At 34.1% G+C, this 26,931-nt stretch overlaps 1 protein-coding gene across 1 annotated transcript in view; it reads left to right on the forward strand.

Annotated features, from left to right (window-relative positions):
* Positions 1 to 26,231, forward strand: part of Lipf (lipase F, gastric type) — an 83,086-nt gene extending 56,855 nt beyond the window's left edge. Inside the window, exons 2-10 of the mRNA XM_010605020.3 lie at positions 16,085 to 16,197; positions 16,363 to 16,480; positions 17,775 to 17,973; positions 19,005 to 19,114; positions 20,974 to 21,110; positions 22,559 to 22,705; positions 23,395 to 23,466; positions 23,916 to 23,987; positions 25,989 to 26,231. Coding sequence (XP_010603322.1) covers positions 16,096 to 16,197; positions 16,363 to 16,480; positions 17,775 to 17,973; positions 19,005 to 19,114; positions 20,974 to 21,110; positions 22,559 to 22,705; positions 23,395 to 23,466; positions 23,916 to 23,987; positions 25,989 to 26,231 — 1,200 coding nt within the window. The 5' untranslated portion in view covers positions 16,085 to 16,095. The remainder of the gene's footprint in view (positions 1 to 16,084; positions 16,198 to 16,362; positions 16,481 to 17,774; positions 17,974 to 19,004; positions 19,115 to 20,973; positions 21,111 to 22,558; positions 22,706 to 23,394; positions 23,467 to 23,915; positions 23,988 to 25,988) is intronic.
* Positions 26,232 to 26,931: the final 700 nt, after the last annotated feature.

Here is a 26,931-nt window from a genome sequence, read left to right on the forward strand (position 1 = left end):
ACCTTCATGTTAAAATCAGGAACAAGACAAGGATGCCCACTATCGCCACTTCTCTTCAATATAGTTCTGGAAACATTAGCCACAGCAATTAGACAAGAGAAAGAAATTAAAGCAATAAAGATAGGAAAGGAAGAAGTTAAACTATCATTATTTGCTGATGATATGATACTCTACATTGAAGATCCAAAAAACTCCACCAAAAAACTTCTAGACTTAATTGACAGATTCAGTAAAGTATCTGGATACAAGGTGAATACCCAAAAATCAATAGCCTTTCTATACACAAATAACAGACAGACAGAAAGAGAAATAAGGGAAAAAATTCCTTTTACAATTTTTGTTTCTTTTTAAGAATATTATTGAGAATTTTGTATCTATGTTCATGAAGAATACTAGTTTGTAATTTTTTTTACTTCTTATCCATCTTTGTTATCAGAGTAATGCTAGCTTCATAGAGTGAGTTTTGATGTATTCCTTGGCTTTCTACTTCTACATGGAGAAGCTTGATGAGCATCAACATTAATTTTTCTCTAAATGGCTGGTAAAACTCTATAGTAAAGCCATCAGGTTTGGGGCTTTTCTTGGTTGAGTTTGTCTCCTGCATGGATTTCTTGTTGTTGATCTATTTAGAAGTTTTATAACTTCTTGGTTCAATTTGGGGGACCACAGGTATCTAGGGATTTATCTGTTTCTTCAGGATTGTGCCAAGTGTGGTGGCGCACGCCTGTAATCCCAGCACTCAGGAGGCTGAGGCAGGAGGATTGCTGTGAGTTCGAGACCAGCCTAGGCTACATAATGAGTTCTAGGTCAGTCTCAACTGCATAGTGAGATCCTGTCTCAAACAAACAAATAAACAAACAAACAAAGATTCTGCAATTATTAGAGTTTATATTTTCAAAATAATGTCTAATAATCTTCAGGTGTCCACTGTGATCTTGATTTTCATCTCTAATTTTGTTAATTTAGCCCTTCTTTCTCCTTCTTTTGGTAAGTTTGCCTAAGGATTTATCAATCTTATTCACCTTTCCAAAGAACTAGCTCTTTGATTCATTAATACTTTGTAATTTTGAGTTTCAATTTCCTTAATTTCTGTTCTGATCTGTATTATTTCATTCTTTCAAAATAAGTAGGTTTTTGATTCCTACTCTAAGGCCGTCTAATGTTCAGATCCAATTTCAGGGTGGAGACACGTGTCCTTGATTAATTTTCAATGAATAAGAGTTGATTATAAATTTGATCTCTTATACCTTTTTAGTCCTTATTTAGACTTTCGGTTTCAAACAATGGAAAGAAAGACTGTAGATAGGGAGGGAGGGAGGGGTTGAAGGGAGGGCAGGGGAATGGGAAAAAAATGAGAACCAAAATTGATTATGTAAAGATGCAAATTTCCAACAACAAATGTCATTATATTGTATACATTAAATGTACCAATAAAATTCATTTTAAAAATAAAATAAAAATAAAAAATAAATGTGATCTCTGAGGTTACTTAAGCATTAACTCCCAGCTTCCAGAAAGCATGAGAAAGATGTTTATATAATCTCAGATTTAAAAAATCTTACTATAGAAATCATGTGTCATCATTTGCAGCCATCTTCCTCCCTTTGTTTTTCAAGCATTCACTGACTTTCTTCTATGTGTATATATCTTTACAGTTAAGCCATGGTTTAAAGTATCTTACAGGATTCACTTCCTGTTTCCAGTTCTGCGGGTGTTTTGAAGACAAGTACACCAAGAACTTCAACACAGAATGATACACATTTATACAAACAGAAAAATGAATGTCTTCCCATAGAAAACCTTAATAAAAAGATCACAATATCCACATTAATTGAGCTTTACATACACTGTCTCAGTGAATTCTTGTATGCTAAATCAGTTAATAACACTTCTACTTCAGAGCTGAAGAGACTGGGTTTATAGCAGTTAAATAACTTCCAAAGATCCAAGAGATAATAGACAACAGAATCAAAATTAGACTGCAAATTAACAGTTGCATATATGGTAATGGAATTTAGGAAGACATTGGGTTAAATATATTGGAAGTCATCTGTAAATGAAGAAAATGAGCAAGTCAAAGAAAGAATGAGAGGAGTAGGGGAGCACTAGGTTGATGACAGGATTACAAAACACTCAAATTTAACATATATTGTACATGTATATATATATATATATATTATATAGCAAAATACAATATACTCTATTCATTTATGGTTTATTTTTCCTCTGAAGAAATGTAACTTCTGCTTCTGGGAATTCTGGAAAGAGCATCAGAGTGGAGCATTCTTGGATTTCTAGTCTTGACTTGCCTACTAATAACTATGAGCCGTGACCTTTAGTAAGCCTCCTTGTTACAGAGCTTCTTCTTTTTGTAATGGCGTAGCACCTGTAATTCTTTATTTTTCAATAACCAAGATTCCCCCTTCCTATTAAAAAAAAGACAGTAGGAAAAGATACTGGTGATGCCGTGTGGATGTCAGTAATCCAGCATCAGAAATGATTAATGGTTACCTATTATATTAGAGTATAGGTAGTTGTAATTGAACTAATTCTTTGATAGCCAACAGATAGTAATATTTTAATGCAGTCATAGAGACATGGTAGATCAGTGGGACTAATTCTGTGATGTACAAACAAGCATTAAATTATTTAATTAGTAATACTAATTTATAGTAAGTAAAAATGCTTTTGTAATAGTGAAAAACATTACTTGCCTTTTATCATTCATATTCTGTCATCAGTATACAATGTAGTTTTCTGTGAGCCTTCACAGTACATGATACATATAGATAGATGATACACTGAATAAGGCACAAATATGAAAATCCCACTTTTCTGTTAAATCAGACATTACGGAGATTAACAAAACTATGAATAGGCGTCATATGTCTCACTGATATCTATCATACAGCTATCTATCTATCTGTATCTATCAGAGAGAGACATAACTCATAAAAATTTGTAAGGTCCTGATAATTTTAAGAACTGGAAGATTCTTGAAAACAAAAAGTTTGAGAACTAGTGAATTAGAAAAATGAGTTCTCAGTTGAATTTCTGATAATTTTCTGGAGGATACAGTCAAACCACAATTGACCTGCCACTTGGCTTTAACTAAAATTTTTATCTCATTTGATAAGAAAGTTTGCATTGCTTTTAACATTGCAAAATGGTTTCATGAACCACTTAAGATAGGTTCCCAGGGGAAATTCAGGAGGTTGAGAAATGATGAAAGTATAACTCTTGGTAATGAAGAACATCATGTACCTTCAAGCCTCCTATAGAAGGGGACTTTCAAAATAAGTGATTTAAGGGAAAATATTCAAATGAGATAATCCTAGTTTTTGAGGAAAGAGAAGCATAGTATTGTCTAAGCTTTGATTAATTTATTGAATGTGGGATTTGCATACAATGGAGTATTACTCTACCATAAAGAATGATAAAGTTGAGATATTTTTAGGTAAATGGATATACCTCAAGGTCAGAATCTTAAGTGAAATAAATTAGAAACACAAGTATACACATTGTATTGTTTCTCTTGGGTGAGAACCCAAAGTATAAATAAGGAGCAAACTGGAATATAGATATTAGGAAGTAGGAGGGACTTGTTCAAATTAGAAGGGGAATAAGAGATTAGGGGAAAAGGGAGAGAAGGAAGGGAAAAGCATTTTCAAACAGCATTAAAGTAAAAATAGAAATAGAGTTTTTATAAATGAGGAAGGGAAGAAGGATTGGAGGGAGGAGAGGGGAAAGGAAGGGAACAACAACAACAAAAAGAGTTAAGCTGTGCTATGCACCTGTACACATCCTTCATGATGCATACGATCCTTATGTACTACACGCATGTACTAATAAAAATTAATTTAAAAAAGGAGAAAGTGATTGATTTTAAGGAGCCAGAGTACAAATTACAGATGAAAAGCAGGAAGTAAAATTAGAAGGTGGGATTTAGAGATAGGAACAATAGATCAAATTAGGAAAGTACATAAAACAAGATAAGATTTGAATATTACCAAATTAACTTACTCACATGAGGTTACCCAAATATTAAAAAAGTCTGGCAAGATGCTTAACAAAAACCTATTTGTCCCAAAGGGCTACAAACTCTGACATAAGAATTCCATAAAAGGTTACATTAAATATTTATATTCAGTTATATTTCAGAATTCCTATATCAACATTCAATCCTGCTTATCTAAGAGAGTTTTTAATCTCAGGGCTCAAAATTATTATTTTCTTGGTGTTCATTCAGGAATACTCTCTGTAGTCAGAGTTTGCAAAAGAATACATTTAACACAGGACACATAATTTATGGGATTATTTTATAATATCCACCCAAAAAGTCAAATGCAGAGATTTGTCTACACACAAGAGACCCGAATAACCTGACCAAGGTGCTGGATCCCACCTCAGTATTTTGCACAAGTCCACCTAAAGTCCAATAGCCCAAGAGAATAGCCTCCATGAGTCCAGCCAGAGGCCTACAGCCAATGGCAACGTCTCATGTAAGTCCTCATACAGGATCTGCACCAGAGAAGGCCAAAAAGCTAGTGGTGGAAGCTAGAAAATAAATATAATCTGTGCCAGCAGACTGAGGGATGAGTGTCCTGGTTCAGACCAGAGCTCTCCTGACAAGAACAGCACCATTCCCAGCAACAGCAAGGACCTGAGCTCCTCAGATGATGAGAACAGTCAAGTTTGCATGAGGAAAACCAGCCATGGAAGCCTCCCCAGAAAAATCAATAGCTTACCATCTTCCCCTCCATTTCTTTTTTTATGTCTTTGGCAATAATCCTGATGTGGGTCTGCCATGCACAGAACAATGCTGACTGAGTTCAGCAGAGCATTCCAAGTTGACCATTAGTTAATACACCACACTCTCTTAAAGATGTCATTAATTCTTTCTCTTGCTACTTTATACTGGGATGGTAGATATTTCATAGATATTAGTGTCCTTTGAAGATTATTCTCAGTTTCTGCTAATGTAAGGTTCAAAGTTCATCAAAATATTAATTATTATTATCTTATTGTCTTCATTGGACTCTAAAAAATGTTTGGCACTATGAATTTATTAGCCCCAGGATTGCATTTAGGTTTTAAATCTGGAGTCTGATTTTTTGTCTTTATCTAATGCCTTTTCCCACCGGGGCTCTCCTGAAGCGAGAGACAACATTCTTGTCCCTTTGGTCAAAACTTCTTGCTTTGGAGATCACTAAGAAACTGATTTACTAATTGGTAGAAATATATATTCTGCCCAATATCTTGGAAAAAACTATTAAACATCCTTTCTGGTTTCTACTGATTAGATTTTAACTACTTGTTTATTTTAATCCCTATGATTTCAGTAAAAAATACAAAAAGGGGTAAATAGAGGAGAAAGCTAAAAAGGAAAATAATGGAGGCCATTAGGGTGAGGGAGGTCGGTGGATCTAGGCTAGGAAATGCAACCTATTCTCTTCATCCTTCATTGTTTTAGCTCTTTCCCAATAAATTTGAAATTTTGAGAATGGGTTTGATCAATATGGACTGGGGAAAATCAATTATTAAAGAACAAGTAAGGTTGACTAATTGGATTACTGTTTCTGAAAATTTTTTATCACCAAGGGGAGGTTTACAATATCCTCTAAAGTGATATGGAACCATGAAAATGAAGAATGAGAAGATGCCAAAGTATATTGTCCTACCTATCCCTACTGATTAGAGCCCACATAAAATTAATTATGGATCATAGTTATCCTGCAGCTTCTGAAGAGACACTTGCTATTTATTAGTCTTCCTTTTTCCTTGAAAGTGTATACAACCGAGATAAAATAAAATCATCCATTGACTTAAAAAAGAAAACAGCCAAATGTGTTCAAATTTTGAATTTTTTTAACTGTGAGTAGGAGCTTTGCTTACTTCAAAATTCCTTGTATTTGAAGAGTACACATGAGGTTGATGAGGTCAATAAAAATGACATGTTGGCATAACTATTGCAAATGCCTCAAATACTGGGAAAGCCTTTTAAACTAAAGTATGGTTTATTCCCATTCATATCATAAAGGTTAACATGTTTACAAATCAGTTTATTTGGTTTTATCTTTTAGCTAAATCAAGTAAACCTGGAATTAGTTACTGACTTGAAAAACTTGCAGATATAATGTCTTGATATGTTTTTTTCTTAAGATGTTAGACCAACTTTCTATACATAAAAAATTAGATTAATGGATAATATAATTTGATTAAATAATCAGTTTAGCTCTACTTGACTACTGCATTTTTTAAGCAAGTTGTGTTTAACAAAATATGATAAAATAAAATGCATCCTTTTTTTTTTTTTTTTTTTTTTTGGTAACAGGGATCAAACTTGGGACTTTGCACTTGGGAGGCAGGTGGCAGAACCACTGAGCTAAATCCCTGGCCACAAGACGCATTCATTTGACAAAGCCCAACACCCATTCATGACAAAAACTATGGAGAAAACTGGAATAGATGATCTTTGTCTCAATCTGATAAAAGCCATCTATGACAAATCAACAGCCAACATAATACTAAACGGTCAAAAACTGAAAGCTTTCATTTTAAAATTAGGAACAAGACAAAGGTGTACACTATCACCACGCCTATTCAATATAGTTATGGAAACATTAGTCAGAGCAATTGGACAAGCGAAATAAATAAAATGAATAAAGATAGGAAAGGAAGAAGTTAAATTATCATTAGCTGTGGATGACATGATATGTAGAAGACCACAAGAACTCCACCAAAAATCTTCTAGATTTAATAACCAAATTCAATAGCATAGCTGGATACAAAGTGAACACTCAAAAATCAATAGCATTCCTGTACACAAATAAACTCACTGAGAGAGAAATTAGGGAAACAACACCTTTCACAATAGCACTGAAAAAAGTTGAAATACTTAGGAATCAATCTCACAAGGGAGGTAAAATATCTTTAACTTGAAAATTACAGTACTCTGAAAAAGGAGATTATAAAGGATATCAGAAAATGGAGAGATATCCCTTACTCATGGGTAGGAAGAACCAACAGTGAAAACGGCCATACTTCCAAAATTGTTATATAGATTTAATAAAATCTCAATCCAAATATCATGAGCATAACTCATAGAACTAGAGAAAACATTTCTAAAATTCATCTGGAATCAAAAGAGACCTAGCACAGCAAAAACAATTCTGGGCAACAAAGGCAAGGCAGGGGGCATCACAATTCCTGGCTTGAAATTATACCACAGAGCTACTGTGATGGAAACAACATGGTACTGGCAAAAAAGAGTAAACCAACCAACCAACCAACCAAAACCAACCAAACAACAAAAAAACAAAGACAGAACCTGAGTGTCAATGGAACTAATTAGAAGATGCAGAAATAACCTCAAACATTCAGCCATCCTATCTTTGAAAAGGGGGCCAAACCCATTCATTGGAAAAAGGATAGCCTCTTTAATAAATGGTGCTGTAGAAACTGACTAAAACTGGAACTGTGTCTCTCAGCATGAACTAAACTGAAATCGAAATGGATTAAATATCTAAATATTAAAACAGAGACACTAAATCTGCTGGAAGAGAGATTGGTAGAACTCTTGAGAACATAGGTATAACATAGGTATAGGCAAAGACTTCATGAAAAAAAAAAAACCCAGACCATATGGGAAATGCTACAAAAGAATCAACAACTGAGATCTTATCTTATTAAAAAGCTTTTGCACAGCAAAAGAAATCACCAACAGAGTGAAAAGACAATCCACAGAGTTGGAAAAAAATTTTAGCCAGTGTTTCCTCAGACAAAGGTCTAATATTTAGAATATGTAAAGAATTGAAAAAAATCAAACCCCTCAATTTAAAGACCCAATCCCAAAATGAGCAGCAGAGATGAATACACACTTCTAAGATGAGGAAATAGAAATGGCAAATAAAAAATACATGGAAAAATGTTCAACATCACTGGTCATTCAAGACATGCAAATAGCTAAAACTTGGAAACAACCCAAATGCCCATCAACTGGAGGCTGGATAAAGATGTGGTTTTTCTATAAAATGAAGTACTACTCAGCCATAAAGATTGAGAAACTAGAAGCCAGGCATGGTGGCACATGTCTGTAATCCCAGCACTCAGGAGGCTGAGGCAGGAGGATCGCTGTGAGTTCGAGATCAGCCTGGACTACATAGTGAGTTCCAGGTCAATCTCAACTACATAGTGAGACCCTGTCTCAAACTACCCCCCCCAAAAAAAGAAAACTCAATAAACAAATAAACAAAAAACCCCCAAAATGGAATTAGAGGTCCAATTTGACCCAATCCTCCCCCTTCTCAATATATTCCCAAAATAATTAAAAGTGATAAATGCGTATGTATGTTTATCATGGCACAGTTTGTAATAGCTAAATCTTGGAAACAACCCAAATACCCATCAACCAATGAATGGATAAAAAAAGATGGTTGTTTTTTATAATGTATATCATGCATTTCTAGGTAAAAGGATGTACCTTGAAACCATACTCTTAAGTGAAATAAATCAATCACATATGTGCAAATATTACATTGTCTTTCTGGTGTGAGAAACTTAAAGTATGTATAAGCACCAAAATATGTAATAGATATTGTGAAGTAGGAAGAAATATATTATATATTCTTTTAGGATCATGATACACAGTGTGTTTACCATTGTCATTCTCTAATTATTTTTGTATGAAAAATTATTTTTCATAGAACTGTTTTTATATTTCTTTGTTAATACCTACTTGCATCACATTAAAATAAAAAATGAAAAAGATGCATTCAATATTTCATTTTTATTTGTTTAAATAGAATTCCATGACTATAATATGATTAATTTTGCAAATGTATTTGATATGCCTGGACTTTTTATTTTAATAATACACTGAACAACAGAAGAGACAAGTATATAGAATTTTCTATATGGACAATAATTTCTGAATTTTTTAGTTGGTTAGATTTAATGTCGTTTTTTATGACACTGTTCAAAGAAAGAATAAAATTTTTGAATTTTAGACAAATAATTCTTTATCTTTTCCTTTAAGATTTTGAGCAATTTCTAATAAGCTCAAAATTCTTAGAATATATAGCTTGAGGAACAGTCATTGAATAGTCAACTCTAAAATCAAGAAAGAAAGCTAGAATTGTTTGATAATAAATTAATTCAAATGTATCCCTTTAAATTCTTAGCACCTAGGAGATTTCTGTCTCCAAGGTGCAGAGTTTTCAATGATACTATTCCAACACCTCTTTCTCTTAGACAAAGCCTCTTCTTTGAGTCTCCATGTGACTTCCTGTGTCAAGAAATCTTTCAGAACATTTCTTCCTGTGTAATGGGAGGCCAATCTTACCGAGATTAGGGTTGAAACTTGTTGACTCTAGGTGGAATCAATATCCTTATCCCTAGGCCTATGGGATTAGTTCAGAACAATTGGCCAGACCAGGAAAATAGCCAGCTACTCAAACTGGTCTTTGACTAGAAATTCTAAAACCCACTTATCTTTCTCTCTTTAAAAAACAGTCAACAAAGCAGATCCGGTTTGATTTTCAGTAATCTATTTTACTGTTGCCTTAAAGATTAAGAATGAAAATATTGTCCTCTAATCTCAATCTGTATGTAGAAGGACACCAAATAATGTTTTTGGGCATGGTTGGGCTACTCTGGTATACACCTGTTACCTTATGCTAGTAGGCAACCGATCTTTGCATCAAGAGTTTATACATTTTAATGCTCACTTTCACTAACAATAATAACATAAATAAAATTCATGAAGATCTAATTTTGCTCCCCCTCCCCAGTACCAGGGATCGGACTCAGGACTTTGTGCTTGTGAGACAGGTGCAGTACCACTGAGCTAAATCCCAGGACCCCTGGTGTTTCTTTTAAGTGTGATTGTTCAACATCTTTTTTTCCTTATATTTATTTAGCCTGTTCCTCCACAATCCCATATGCCTAAGTGTCTATGAAAAATTCCAACTGTCCTAGGAAAGATCCTACCATCTGATCCTTAAAATACCAGCAAGTCAAATCCCTGACCTCATTCATCTTCTATCTCTACTTTTCTACAATCAACAGGATTGGGTCTAAGAGCACAGTGTGTTCCCAGGCATTTATTATTGTGTTCTTTCTTATAGTACTCTATTTCTTCACAGTACATTTCTTTATTGTATATCTCTTTGTACGTAAAATGTAAAGTTCTATAGGGCAGGAATCTTGTTTGCCTTTTAAAACACTATTTCTAGTTCCCAGAGCAGTGTTCAGTATTTAATAGAAATTCAATAAATATTTGATTAAAGGGTGAATAAGGTCTTGAGAAATTAGCCACTTTATTCATTATTTTTAAAAGCACCACTTACTATCTATGCTATACCTGATTCTAAGTACGTTGTATACATTAATTCATTTAATTTTTAATGATAACCATCTGAATAGGCATTGTTAGCCCTGTTTTACAAATGAAGGAAATAAGAAGGTGAAAATTGATATAAACTAATACAGGTAGTAGATAGCAGAGTAAAATTTTGAACTTAACCAGTTTGACCCCAGAGTCCATGTTTTTGAACATAACTACTCTTCTCCCTAATCAAAATAAAATGATAGAAAATTTTTACATTATGTAATGGGTAGCATCGGCTTGTGGATAGGCTGGAGTGCTCTTGGGGATGTTGGTGTTTATTCAGTAAGGTCAACATAAGTGCTACTTAAATACTATTTTGTTTATTTTCCCAACACTTTAAATTTTCTAAAATATTTGCTACTGTAGTATATTATCTCCTATGTTCATTCAATTAGTCATATGTCCACTCTTTCATTCATCATACAAATCAAGAAGCAGAACAGATAACATATTTAAAAAATTGCAAATTCTAGTACAGTGGCACAAACTAAAACTTAGGAGAACCAGGGGTAGAATGTGCTAACTCTGCCAGGCAATTCAGGGGAGTCCCTACCATGAAGGTGACATTTGAAGTGAATCTCGAATCTTGAGTAAGAAGCACCAAGCAACAAAAGCAAATTAAGTCACATATGTGACAAATCTAACAGGTAGTTGGGCAGACAGATTGTGTTATTGTTATATCCTTTATTATACAAACTAAGGTCCTGTGAATAAGTGGCATATCGAGGATGACACAATAATCATTCTTCCTGTTCTTGGCTTCTTATAGCCTGATGCAAAGACTTTTTTTCCACACTAGATTCGTATTCTGATTTGTCTTACCTAAAGCCTCAAGCAATTAAATGCACCATTTGTCAATGTCTGACTTAAATATTTTGTTATCAATGTCTTTTCAATGGAACAATTTATACAAGTCTTAAGTTAAATTTTTTTCTTTTAGCAGGATATAGCTTTCTAAGACAAATTGCATCTGTTCCCCCTTCTATGTGGGTGTTAACATTCATATGCTATGGCTAGAGGCTAGGAAGGATGGGAAAGGGCATCCGAACATAGATAGAAGAAATAAATTCTAATAGTCAATGATCAGTAGAGGGATTATAGTCCACAAAATTATATATTGAATGAATAAATAGAAGAGAAAAGTTTGATACAAATATAAAATAATGATAAGGAGATAGAAATGTCAATTGCCATTATCTTATTTGTACAATTCATGCACACATTGAAATATACTACTGAGCCCAACAGAATTATACAATCATTATCTGTTAATAAAATTTTTAAAAAAACTTGTAAGGAGATGGAAATTTTAACTTTCCTTGATTTGATCATTACACACTGTATAAAAATATCAAATTATTATACTGTATCCCATGAATTTATAGAATGAAAATGATTTTAAAAGAAAGTTTTCTATTGCTGTTATGAGTGTTGTAACATTTTATCACATTTTTCTTCATATATTTAAATGTTCTCTTCTGTGTTATACATCCATGAAAGTAATCACATCATTTTTTGATCTTTATCAGATGTTTTACTAAAAGTATATGTCTGGTACTACTATGCATAAGTGTATACAGATAATTGTACAATTTTTTTCTTTTTTTAACATTTTTTTATCGATTTATTTATTGGTCATGTGCTTTGTTCCAAACAAACTCTAGGTATTAAAAATAGAATAGTGATTGAACAGACTGCAGTTCCTGAACTTAGGGGTGTGTGTGTGCGTGTGTGTGTGTGTGTGTGTGTACCCTGGTAAGGAGATGTAATGATTTATCAATAAGTTTCAGAATAGAGGTATTTATAAGGCTTTATGGGTGCATAGGAATAAAGAGTCCTAGGCCCATGTTGATAGCAAGAGAACAATGGCCAGGTGGTCTTTCTCAAAAAAAGCAATGTATAAGCTGAGATCTAAAGAAAGACAGCCAGAGAAAAGGGACCATGGAGCTGAGAAAGCGCCATGTTTTCCAATGGCTTTCATAAAGGAGTAAGAAACAATTAGCTGTTGGCTGCATTGTCCTTTAGTAAGCAGTCTTTCAACAATTGCAGCGGCTTTCATTTTTCCAGACTTTTAACTTCAGTTATAGGAAAACACTAATGGAATACATCCTGAATTCTTTTTCTTAAATTTAGACAGTTACATAAAGAAACATGGTTGAGCTGCCTCCTATTTGCTAGTGAAGTTGATTCAAATTGCATTAAGGTAGCAAAATCATTTCTGGCTATCTTGATCCTTATAAAAACTGTATCTTCTCATTTTAAAACTCTGGTTATCAGTGAAAGTCTACAAAAGTTGAGTGAAGTCAGGATACTGGTATATAAAATATGTAAATATTCATGGCATCTGATATACCTGATTTTTCCTAGTTTTTTCAAACAATGGAATGTTAGTTCGTTATATAGTGGGACTTGGTGGAAAGTATCAGCTTATAACATTATATGTCCTTTTCAACAATGGTCATTTCTTTATTATTTTTACCAGATATTACGTGCTAATAAGCAATCTGGATTTCTAAAACTAAATTACAAATGATATTAACAAGTCAAAATGTGATTGTATTTTTTTTTTTCATTACGAGGTACAGATGTTCATGGTACTTGTAAAGAATTAACTACTTCAAACAAAAAGTTCAAGTACGTAATTCACTTACAAGTACATTCACATTGTTCAAACTCTAACTAGTTGATTTTATACAAAGAAAAGGTCATCACTTATCTCTTCTTAAAGGTCAGGGCCTTGGTTTTGGATATTAGTTAAATCATTATGTACAGAGTAAGAGAGTCTGGTCAAAGACTATAATGAAACATTAATCTCTGCTCATTTGTCTAACCACCTCATTTATCACATTTCATTTATCTAACCATCTACTTAGAACAGCTTTTGTGCTGCATTTTTAAAGAGCAAGAGCTGGAGCCTTTTACCACCTTAAGCCTCCTTATCTGAACCAAACTTTATATTATACATGTGCCTCATAATTTTTATATATTTAAGCTATCAAGAATTATTTTAATGTTTTTTAAATCCTTTATAATCATCAAAGCTCCATTGGCTAATATTTGCATCTCTTAAAAATAAAGGGTGTGAACTTAATATTACATGTGTGAACTTGAATGCATTGTTTGATTTTTAGGTTTGTCTTTCTAACATCAGATGATGTCTAGATAGTAAGTCTTTATGGTAATTTAATCAGAAGATGAATAATTTGGTCCACTGATGAAGGTTTTGTATATAAGAACTAAATGCACCATTAACCAAAATATTAAGCATCCAGAAAAACATAATCCTGTTTCTGAGGATATAGTAAGTATAACTTCTGCTGAGCAAAACTATTTGAATCCTCAGATTCATTTCTCTCTTTAATTTAACTGTGTCATTTTTAAAAGCTCATATATTTGTTGTATATACATTTATAGAAAGGTGTCAATCTGAATTATGGCTTATTCTTTTTTATTTTCTTTACATAAAATTCTTATTGAATGATGAGTTAGATTATTGTTGTAATGAGTGCCATAGGTGAAAGTTTATTGTCTCTTACTCTCCCTTTTAAGAAACAATAGACCAGTCCTAGGTATAATGTCATATGAATTGGCTGCTTTGATATGGTAAGACAAAAAATTTAATGTCAACCAAATCAAATCATTTTTATTTAGACATTATTAGTGACATTGCCAAGCTTCAAAGGTTATTGATACATTTCTTCAACTTATAAACCTCTTAGTAGAGAAATGTGGGCCCACTAATGTGAGTTTATCTGAGAATATTACTAGTAGATCCTCACAGAAGCTGGCTTAAGGTCATGTTAAAGAAGCACTCTAGTAGAGGAGAATACAATCTTTGAAAATAGGTTTTAAAAATAGGCTCATTTGCTTTCAAGACTTCTTGGCCACTTCATTTATTTATTTTTTATTTATTTATCTGCAAAATGGGAAATCCATGCTATCTACCTAACATGGTCATTATGAGAATTAAGTAAAATTATATAAATGATAACTATTTTTATTCAATGTTTAGATACCTGACATGTTAAAAGCTTTACTTCCATTACTGTAATAAATATTCATAATGACATCAAGAAATGTTTTATTGAACACTTTTGAGCCCATGTTGTTGACATGGGTTGTTGAAATGCACTTTAACTCAAACTATAGTTAAATCTTGCCATTTTACAATGACAAAATACTTAATGGAAGGAATAGAGAGTCTAAAATTATGTGTTTCTGAGACATTTGATTAAAATGTTCTGGTTTGAATGCTAGAACATTACTGGTTGGTCTTTATATATGAGTTTGTTCTTTCCTTAAATTTGATGATAAAGATAGTTTTAATTGGTGATTACAACACAGAAGGTAGTTTAAATGTTCTGAGTCTAATGTCAAATATTATCTTTACTCAGAAGCAAGTGATAATTACCACCACAAGATTAGAAAAGTAGAGTCCTATGGCACTGCTACTTTGAAGAATGAAAACTCTATAAATTGAAATTTTAAATGAAATGTGAAAACTAAAAACCAAAAAAACAATATCTCAATTCCATTAAGTTTGACTGTGTATTAAATACTTACTTATTGTCTCAGAAAATGCTGAGCAGTTGCCCCAGGGACCACATGTTGATATGCAAGGTTTACGAATTTTTAAATTGGCAAGTCAGTTTAAACTAGAACCTTCCTAGCTTTTATAAGAGATGAGATCTAGTAAGATCATCAAATGGCATATTTTTAATCTAAAAAGCACATTTGATCACTGTCCTGTGTTGCTTTCATCCTGTATTGCCTTATAGTTTAAAAGTCTACCAATTTTGGAGTGGCATAATTATGTGATCATTTATGCAATAGTGCTAATTCATTATATTTGAAATTATTATTGTTATCTAAGAAGTGGGTGGCTATTTTTTACCTGTAAAATATGCAAAGATTGCTTTAGAAAATCCATGGAATGCTTTTTCAAATACTAATGCTGATTTTTATTTTTGTAGTTAAATACTTGTGAAAAATATACCAGGTTATCAATACATTGCTGATTTATAATTTTCAAGGCTCCCTAAGTAATTTCAATGTGATAACATCTTAGCAAAAAATTAAAAGACCAATAAGTTTCCTACAATTATATTCAGAGATTGCTCCAATTATGGTGATATTTTTAGGAAGTGATGGCAATTTTTGAATCCCTGAAATGAATGAATAAATCAATCCATATAATGCTTTAACAACAAATATAACAAAATGGCACTATAAATCATATTTAAAACATTATGATAGGTAAACGTGCATTATAATAAGGTTGAATCTAGAGGCATTATGTTCATCAAACATCCATACAATTTTCACTCTCAGTTTTGACTCTCAAAATAAGTTGGCAAAAGTTTTAAAGTTTTATAAGAATGTATAAGAAATGTTTTGTATAAGAATGTTTTGTGTGATACTTTGAAGATTTTTTTTGCCAATTTAGATTTCCTCAATAAGACCTAGACATAAAGTAGGAAATGTTCTTAAACAAGCAAACAAAAAAATTAAAGAGTGAAAATATGTTAAATATTAAGATGAATCTGCTGGCATCCACATGTCTCAGTTTGTTGTCCAACAGAATATAATCAAACTCAAGCTTTTCTCTACTTTGCCTACAAGCGAAATTGTCACAAATGTGAGTATTAGGAAAGTGTAAAGGATTAACCTTGCCACTGGTTACTCTTGTTTCAGGCAGATCCAAAATGTGGTTGTTCTTAACAGTGACAAGTTTCATATCTGCACTTGGAACTACGCATGGTTTCTTGGGAAAAGTAGCTGACAGCCCTGAAGTATATATGAATATTGTAAGTTGTCGGGCACAGGAGAAAAACATGTAAGAATAAGACATAGTACTATGATTTAGAATCACAGTGGGTTTAAACTTTTAAGTAGCCAATTAAAAGTAATAATATCTATTCATTCGATGTATTTAAAAGTCAAAACATAAAGCACTGGGCTTTCCTCATCAGAGCCAAATGATTTCCTACTGGGGATACCCATGTGAAGAGTACGATGTGGTGACTGAAGATGGTTATATCCTCGGAGTCTACAGAATTCCTTATGGGAAGAAAAATTCAGAGAACAGAGGTATAACCGTCCCTTCCTTTGCTCCCTTCCCCCTTCTTTTCTCTTCCTTTCCTCCCTTTCTTCTCTTCTCCCTCCATCCTTCCCTACACCTCTTTCTTTTTGTTTGCCTTCTTTCATTTATAAGTAAGGATCTAATGCTTGCTTATTCTGGAAATGGAATAACAATTAGCCATCTTTCCAGCTTTCAGGGAGATCGCCATTAAACCAATGAGATAGATAAATAGACTAATGATTGTTGTGCACGACTATTTTTTTCTCATTGAGTTTATTGGTACATTTTAGGTATACAGTACAGTTACATTCATTATTGGGATCTTGTACCTCTACATGACAGGTCTTGGCTCTCATATTTTCCCCATACCCCTGCTCTCCCTTCACCCTGTCCTCCCTGCCCCATTTACAAAGACTTTATTTCCATTTTTTCATTTTTTTCTTTTCCCTTATTACCTTCCCCTTACCTTTCCCACTTCTCCTACACCTTTAGCCCTTTTCTTCCTATTTCACATTGTCAATTCCACCAGCAGGATCTTACATACCATATAGTTTTTCACACCAGAGAAACTATTCGGTATTTATACATATGTAACTTATTTATTTCACTTAGGAGTATATCCTCAATATGCATTCATTTTCCAATGAATGACTCTAATTTCTCATTCTTTATGGCTGAGTAATATTCCATTTTATAGAAAAACTACATCTTCTTTATCCAGTCTCCAAATGATGGGCAAATAGGCTGTTTCCAAGTTTTCGCTATTACAAACTTGAGCACAGCATGTTAAACTGAATGCCCTGAGGAAGGTACCTAACCCAGCTAAGGGGAGTCAAGGAAAGTTGCTCTCAGACACAGTAGCTGAGTGAGTCCTAGAGGATCAAAAGAATGTAGTGGAGCATGCTGTGGAGGCAATTGAGAATGGGAAGACAGTTGAGGCTCATTTGCCAAATGAAGAAGGATGATTTTTGCTAGTCTGATTAAAATTTATGTTTTTCTCACTGTAGAAAAATCATAGCATACAGAAAGAATGAAATGTTACTACCCATTGCCCTCCTAGATTACTTTCTGGTTACACCTGCATATGTTCTGAGAATATAACTTTAATAACATTATTGAGGTATAGCTGGGATATAATAAACTGATAATCTTTAGTATCTTAGATGCTAACAGCATGAGAAAAGATAATTCAGATTTTAAGTATGTTGAACTCAATCAAGAAAATATATTTCCTTCTATTTGCATATTTATCTTAGAATAAAGAATAAATCTATGAAGTTTTTAATCAATTTTCTTCCATAGGCCATAGGCCTGTGGCCTTTTTGCAGCATGGTTTACTTGCATCAGCCACAAACTGGATTGCAAACCTTCCCAACAACAGCCTGGCCTTCATCCTGGCAGATGCTGGTTATGATGTGTGGCTGGGAAATAGCAGGGGCAACACCTGGTCTAGGAGAAATTTGTACTTCTCACCAGACTCAGTTGAATTCTGGGCTTTCAGGTAAGGAAAGAATCAATCAAAATGGACAACTAAAAGTAAACTTTGTGCTCTGAAAGCATGCATATTTTTCATCCCTAATCCACTTTCATTTTAATAAATTATATTCCAAGTAGGAGGAGAAGGAAACTGTTCTTCATTCTGTTTTTTTCTTGGAGTATTCTATTGTATCACTCCAAAGGCAGTTTTTTCTCCCGACTTCCTATGACCTTAGTACCACTATGAGAGGATCTTGAATATACTTTTCCAGATGGGATGAGAAACATATCTAAAGCAAGGAAATTTACTGAGCCTAGAAAAATCCAAAAGAAGCACCCATGTGGACTCAGGAGAATATTAAACCCAGTTGGGCATGGGATAATAGCAACCTGTGTCATCATCAAAGAACAAAATTCAGACATGGAGAGATCGTCGAAGGTTTTCCTATTGCCGGCCGGCTTGTACGCTATTCCTGGACATTACTGATGGAGACAGAACAGAAGAGAATTCAGTTGATCATGCTAGAGCAAGAAAGTTCTAAGAGTTTGCAGGAACACAGGGTCCTTAGTGCAGTGAGGAAGAGGGAGAGTGACCGGAGACATAACTGGAGAGGCTTTTATCAGGCATGCAATGAAAAACCACCAAAAAGTTTTTTTGAACTAGAGTTTTCATTTTCAAAATAACATCCTGAATGATTTGTGTAGAATTATATTTACAGAGAGAGAGAGATAGGATTCATATGAAATGGCATTGGAACACAGCATGCAAAGGCTTTTTAAGTCTGACTTTCCATTTCAGGGATGAAAGTAATTCCCAACTACAGATACTATCTTATTTGAATTAGATTGCAGCCACAGTTCCGAGCTTCAGAAATGGTGTCAGTTGTTTACAAGAAACCATCCCAAAGGGCATCTGACATTAACTAGCAGTTTACAAGTAGAAATTCTTAGAGAGTCTCCTTTTCCAATTCTCAGATAGAGTCTTATCTATAAATATGCATGGATTTTAGAAACTGTAGTAAAATATATTGTGCTTTTTTGTCATTTTTCTTGTAGCTTTGATGAAATGGCTAAATATGATCTTCCAGCCACAATTGACTTCATTGTAGAGAAAACTGGACAGGAGAAGATTTATTATGTTGGTCATTCTCAGGGTACCACCATTGGTAAGTAAAGGTACATTGAGACTAGGGAGTTTAGTTCTTATAGACCTCTTCCCAGTGAGATTGAGTATACTTACATTTGTTTTCTACTTATTATAAAATTTAATGCCTATGACAACCTAATTATATAGGAACAATTATTATCTCAATTATATAGAAGGGTAAATGAAGCATAGAGGTGAATGATTTGTCCAAGATAATGTGATGTATTACTGATAGGATCAACAGATATCAGCTCAGGCAATCTGACTTTCAAGCCAGCATCTTATAGCCTCTGAATTGAATTTATTTTATGTATTTAACCATATTTATGGAGAATAGAACTATCACATATCTAAAAATACAATAATAAAAATAGTTTAATATCTCTACATTCACACCATTTATACTCTAGTGGGAAAAAGCTGGGAAACAACAAAAATTACAAAGTGAAATGTGTACTAAAAATGGTAATGATATATACAGTAGAAAAAGAAAGCCAAAAGTATCTGTTGTTCTGAAAGACAAGGGGAGAAAGTACTTGAAAAAGGAATAGATAGTCATTTATGAAAAAGTTACTGACAAATCAAGTGAAATGAATTTTGAGAGCTAACCATTTAGCACTCTAGAAGTGATAGGGGACTTCTATAACAGCAGCTGTGGTCAAGCCGTTGGGATGAAAGCATAGCAAAATGCATTCAAGAGACCACAAGAGAAATTGTAAAAGAAAGAAAGGTGAGAGTGAGGTGGGGAGGTGGAATGGGAAGCTGTATGAAGATATCATGATGTGTTTTTAGTGCTGATCCTCACTTCTACCTGATGCCTCTTCTTCCTACCAGTTTCAAGTTATTGAAATGTCCACAAAGGGACACACATGCAGGAAAGTAGGTGAAAGCTGTGGTGGAAATTTGCAAAATTCTTCTCCAAATGTGTGTACTGATTTCAATAGTAGAATTTTAGACTCATGATAACAGATGTAGTGGAACAGGTAAGGTTCCAAGAAGATGAAGGTGAATTCTCAGGATATTTCTTGGAGAAGCACTTTTAGGGGAAAGGCAAAAAGCAAGAGTAGCCAGGAGAAGGTGGGCGAGGAAATAATCCCAGGAAGGCTTCAGTTGGCCCTGTACAAATGGCTCATCAGAATCTTTCAGAGTGGGGCCAGTGGGCCTGGCCTTCTTTCATACCTCTTGACCAGATGCAGGCTACCCTGGAAGGGTGCGTATAAACTTGGGAAAACAGGTCTTCTGTAGAACTAAAGCAGAGTGGGCTCACAGCTGTGTCAGTCACACTTTTCCTAGAGAGAGTGTTGAAGACCAGCCTCTGATTCATAAGGCAACCAGGCAGGAAAGAATCAATGATGCATGGTTATTGTCATCTGAGAGTCTTTTGTTAAAAAGTGGGAAGTTTCTTTAGATTAAAATTTACTCCTTTATTCTCCAAATCAGAAAAAAAAAAAGTTACCATTTTTGGATGGAAATCTATGACATAATCCTTTGACTTTTTTTAATGGTACATATTGAACACAATATACTAGCTTTTCTTGACTAGCTAGGGATATTAGATTAAGTTCATAAAGGTATTAAATTATTGAGATGCAATGTGATTTCCTTTGGGCCTTATTAAAGTGCGTAGAATTGTTAAATGTCAAATAACTCCAATCTGCTACTTTTGGAGTTATTTTATTCCACTTTTGATTATTTCCATTCTTCTTCACATGTGTAGATTTTAAAATCGTGACTATCATGCTCATGAAATCTGAGCAAGCAGAAATGCCAATTTCACAGCTTGTCTCTGATGTCACCTTAGTAATGCAAGATAATGGCACACTTGTTAAAACAAACCTACACGCATCCCTTCTTGACCTATTCCTTGTTCTGTTTCAGGTTTTATTGCCTTCTCTACCAATCCCAAGTTGGCTAAAAGAATCAAAACCTTTTATGCATTAGCTCCAGTGGCCACTGTAAAGTATACTGAAAGTCTTTTGAAAAAGCTTTCCTATATTCCTACATTTCTCTTCAAGGTATGTGATTCTCTTTAGTTAAATGAGTCTAAAATACATAATTTCCTATGGATTTCAAAGTGATACAAAGAGAACGAAAAGATCTGCTGGATAAACATGTTTGTAACCCAAAACGGAACTGTAGATGCTTATATTACTTCTTTGTAGCACTGACCACATTTGAATCCCCTTGACAGCCTGTGAGATAACATCTGCGTCTTTACTCTTGGTTAGTTTTATGCGAGCCACCAATACCTGTTAGGGTTTCTGCTTCTTTACAGACCTATCCCTTACCAAGCACTCTACATAGATGTGTCAAAACTGCAACTGCACTCTGGTAACAAGGAGTGGGGAACAAAAGGCAAAGCAATAGTCAATGCAAAAACACAGCCCACCGGGGCCTTGAAACTGGGAAGAGGAAATAAAGGAAAGGAAGAGAAAGGCAAAACAGAGGAAAGGAATCTGTGATTGAGTGAAGCACATAGTTTGAGACCCCTAATTAAATACTCTTAGCTCTCTTAAGAGCTCTTTTTCTAAGAGTTTATTCATCTTTCGATGGAGAAGGTGCAATAGTTTAGACTTCAGAAAAATAATAAATATTAAGTGCTTTGTTGAGTAGGCATACAGAGTAGCTAATTAATAATCTTTACGTTTTCAGTGCTAATTCTACTTCTCCCACCACTGAAGCCCCCCCTACAAATTATTTTATGAGGTTTCATCTCAGAATACAAAATGTCATAAAATTTTCCTTCTATGGTATTGTACTATTCATTTATTTTTACTTTGTATTAATGTGTACATCCAAAGCCAGGAGACTTTACGTATGTCCACTTTCGTTTGTAAATCTTTTATTTCAAATGTAAATTATTGTGGTGATGCTGAATGTACTTACTGTCGCATTGATCTAGAACTTTCTACTTAGATTTTCTGATAATAAAACAGAAAGTGATTTTTAAAAAAGCTTGTGCCTCTAGGTATCATACAGTTCTAATCAGCTCAAGATGCTATTCACTAACTTCATGTTTTCTCATATGTGAAATGAAAAAAAAAAAAAAGGCTTCTTTCCCCTAAAATAATTGGGACAGATGTTTGCTGAAAATATGACTTGGAATCATTATTTTCTCTCCTGATCTTTCCAGTTTGCTGCTGAAATTGCACACGTTGGAATAGAAATATGCCACAACTTTTATCGCCCCAAATAGATTGTAACTTGCTGTGTCTTTGGCTTCCTCTCAGTAACCAGTACAATTCTCAGTGCAACAATAGTCACCTGGTACTGATATCCACCTTGTCAATTTCACAATTTCATTGTGGAAATTAAATAAAGTGTGGGAAATTCCTACAAATACATACAGAAATAAGAAAATATCATCTGCTGAAAGGCACCTGCTGAGTAGATTAGATAATTAAGTAGCTTTTTTTAAATAGCTTGATTGCTGTGGTGCTGGAATGATTCTTTTATTTTTCAGACTATATTTGGTGATAAAATATTTATGCCACACAACTTCTTTGATCAATTTCTTGCTACTGAGGTGTGCTCCCGTGAAATGATGGATCTTCTCTGCAGTAATGCCTTATTTATCATATGTGGATTTGACAGTAAAAACTTCAACACGGTTTGTATTCATTGCAATTTATATTCTGAATCTTTTGATGAACGTATCTGAAGGTTTTTCATCTTCACTTTGAAATGGTGTTTATAAAAGAACTAGAAGTAGCTTCAGAATTGTGTTTACAGTACCCTGGCAAACCCAAGAGTAATCTCAAGTTATTATTCCCATTCTGTCATCTCTTGCTCCCTGCTATCATCTAAATTGCTCTGCAGGTAAGTAATTACCCTGCAGGGGGCTCAGTACTCACTTGTGACCAACCACTCAATTGATATTGCATTTAAATTCTGTGATGGAAGGCATGAAACCATATAACTGAGACAGTATTTCTATTGGGAAGATAGTAGGCATTGAAGAAATCTTACTTTAAGAATTTTTAATGCTGCTATTCATTCCCATACATTTTACAAAACATACTTTAGCCCAACTATGTATCCTTGCCCATACTCTTAATCTGCATTTGCACCTGTTTTGCATTGACTGAGGGTTTTAAAACTTACGTGAGGAAGTGCGATATTGTAAAGTAATTAAGCATATAAATTTGAGTCAGCCTCAATTCCAATCCTACTCTGTTGCTCATATCCTTCTGGTAAAAGCTACCCTGAAACACGTTAATGGAATTAGAGAATTTAGATCTTAGCTATTTTCCAGAAAACCAAATGTGTCTAAGTATGCATGTGTATGTTTGATTTTAGAGTCGCTTGGATGTGTATATATCACATAATCCAGCAGGAACTTCTGTTCAAGACATCCTCCACTGGGCCCAGGTATTATTGCACCAATGCTGTTAAAACTTATTTTGTAGGTCTGAGCACTTGAACTTTACCTAAAGTACATTCTGAAAACATTTTGTCAAATGCTTCTGGAAAGTAACTTTCTGGCATGTGACTATCACGTGAAGATAGCTATGCATTCATATGAATGAACATTTTTGAAAAAAAATTTTAAAATAAAGAAAGTTTATAAAAACAGGTGCTTTGGGTAGCAAAGTGATATTTGTGACTTGGCACATGCAAAAAAATTGTTTCATACAAAACTGCATTTAAGCTTGTATACATACCTTTTCCTACATGATATTAAGTTTTGCTTTGAATGAGAAAACTGATTTTAAATACTTGTTTAAGTTGAAGATAAACTATTTGGAAATATTTGAATTTTATTTTCATATAGCAAGAATAATTTTTATTTCTTTGTGTTTTTAATTATTCTCCACTAGGCTGGTAGGTCTGGAAAATTTCAAGCTTTTAACTGGGGAAGCCCATATCTGAACATGTTACACTTTAATCAGGTAAGCTTCTTAAAATTGAAATTATTCACATCTTGAAAGATATAAAAGGTTAAACAAGAAATTATTCTATCCATGTTCCCATTTAGGGACCAATGCTGTGCTCATACAACCCCACACTGAGCCTTTCCAGGGCTTAGCAACATTTGTTGTCATTGCACAGACCTGCATTTAACCCTGTCCTCCAGCACACTGTTTTCTTTTTGATGTGCAATCAACTGACATAATAAGCTAATAATTCTAACCATTCCTAATAGAGCTGGAATCTCTAGTTTTCGTGAACAATTCCCTCCTTTACTGACAGTCAAAGGAGTAATTTCGTAGGAACATATTCCTGTACAAAAGAGAAAGAGGGTATGTTGAAGGTCAAGGCTGGAAACATTTTCAGCATGCACAAGCCTTGTGAGTCAGACAACCATACTGAACGGTCTTCTCACTTGTAGTACAAAGGACACAGCTTAGGAATTCATCTTATTGGTGGTTGATATGAGCTTGGGCAATAATTTCTGCATCACTCTACCCAAACTCAAAGTTATCGACATGATTTAATGAGATACATATCTTTAGCTCAGAATAAACTTTCATGTTATTTCTGACTAATTTGGAACAAGGAAAGTATGCTACATTGTTCTGTAAACATTTCTTCTCTTAGCTTTTCTATGCAAGTAGTAGTAGCTAAACAATTCTACTAATTTTCATCTGTTTCTATAACTTGAAATTAAGGAGGGGTTCATATGACCTTGTAACAACATTCTATATCTCTTTATTTTATGTTCTTGATGTCTTTAAAGAGGTTTTAAGAATACCATCAAGTCAAACCAACAATACCATGGAACTATTTTCCCCAACCATCATCTTTCTGTAGCTCCAAAGCTCAAGCTTGTTTTGAATTATCTGGGCTGTAATGCTGATAATCAGATGAATTTATCTTAGAGGGCCAAGTGAATCTGGAATACTCTTTCTCCAAGTCCATCTTCCTTCCAACCAAGTCCATAATAGGTCAAGTTGGCCTTGAACTAACTGAAGCGGTGACACTAATTTAAGAGCTGGAGCTAGCATATGGAAACTCTGAATAATGGGACATTAGTTAAAGCAAGTAGATTTATAATTACAGGTATTTTCCAAACTATTTCTGCTAATAAATGAATATAATGGAAAACATTAAAAATGCTAGGATAATTACATATGATAAACTGTTTCTGTGGCAGGTTGGCTACTTGATACCTGAGAATAGAGAAATATTTAACATATTGAATTAGTGTTTTTTAAAGTATGATGTCTGTATTTTGTGAGAAAATTGGAGGTAATTCTTTTGTTTCTTTGCATTTCATTATGTTTTTCCTTGAAATCTGTGTTAACGGTGATTTTCTAAAAATATAAAATGGGGCTGATGATACTGTTTCTCAGAATTTAAAGCCACATTTAGTAAAATCAGGTAGAATTAAATAAAAACAGCTCTTTAACTAAACCAATGGACATTCAGTGATAGAATGTGGAATCAATACAAACCCAAAATAAATAACTCAGAATATTTTGAGGAGATTATACTTCAGAGGGGAGGAAATGATTATCCTTCAGAGTAGTAGAAACAATTTGCCAATGTTAGAATCTGATCAAATCTATTTCCTTCAGCTTGAGTTGAAATCTGAGTTTTAATTTTATGAATCATTATCTAACACCTGGCATTTCAAGTCATGGTTCAGAACCAACAGGTCAGTCACCTTCCAAATGCAGAATCTCTGGCTCTCCCCTCATTTACTGAAATAGTCTTCATTTCAACAAGATTCCCAGGTGATTGACAGGCCCATTAGAGTGAGAAGCATAGATCCAACACATACTGTGTCTAAATTTCTCTACAGATAAAGGGGACATTTTTTAGAGCAATCCTTGCTAGAATTTACTTGTAATGCTAACCTAATTAATATTACAAATCTACCCAAAGAATAAATACTGGGTGTAAAGTGTGGTTACCTGAACTGTGACTCTTTCTGTTTTGTGTTTTAGATCACTCCTCCCTTCTACAACGTGACAGCCATGAGCGTGCCCATTGCAGTGTGGAATGGTGGCCATGACTTGTTGGCTGATCCCCGGGATGTTGATGATTTGCTTCCAAAACTCTCCAATCTCATTTACCACAAGGAGATTCCTCCTTACAATCACTTGGACTTTATCTGGGCAATGAATGCCCCTCAAGAAGTTTATAATGAAATTGTTTTTATGATGACAGAAGATAAAAATAAGCTCTAGATTTAAAGAATTATCCATTTAGAGCATTGCTTAAAGTGCAGTGTTTCTTCTGTAACTTTGAATTTAGAAATATATTGGCATCAACAGACTTTCCATTTGTCAGTTTGAATTTTTTTTTTAATTTAAGGAAATTTAATTCTCATTTAGTAATCCCCGAAAGGACACAATCCCAGGGATGTGAAACTTCCCTTCAAATCTTCTCATTCCATTTCTTCTCTCATCTCAGATTAAGAGCCATGAACCATGAATGCTGCCAAAAGAAAGTCTTGGGTTAAAATTGACTCCTTCTATGAACTCTTGATACTGAGTAAACTGCTTTCAATTGTCATTGATGATTTCTATTGTTAGTGAAGCTCAGCCTGTTCAACTGCACGGTGAGGATATTGCTTGCTCTTTTCTTGTTTAGCCTGGTGAGCAGGGATATAAACTGAATGGAGAACAGCTCACTGTCACCTCCCAGAGAGGGGAGCGGAAGGCAGGTTGTCAAGCAGCTGTGACCCCAAGCTTTGTTGAGGAAGTTGAGAAGTAAATGGTCTGCTCTACTATGACCACTGTCACCAGGCCCTCTTTTATTGGACTTCAACCTCAAAACAGGCCAACCACCAACAAACCAAACTCTTTGTCACTGCCACAGAACTCTTTGTCTGTCTTCCACAGAATCCAGAAACATTCTTACAATCTCCCCCTTCTTGAGAAAAGG

The sequence above is a fragment of the Fukomys damarensis genome, unplaced genomic scaffold (assembly GCF_012274545.1).
Source record: "Fukomys damarensis isolate Sample0158 unplaced genomic scaffold, DMR_v1.0_HiC HiC_scaffold_20, whole genome shotgun sequence".
Classification (NCBI taxonomy): Eukaryota; Metazoa; Chordata; class Mammalia; order Rodentia; family Bathyergidae; genus Fukomys; species Fukomys damarensis.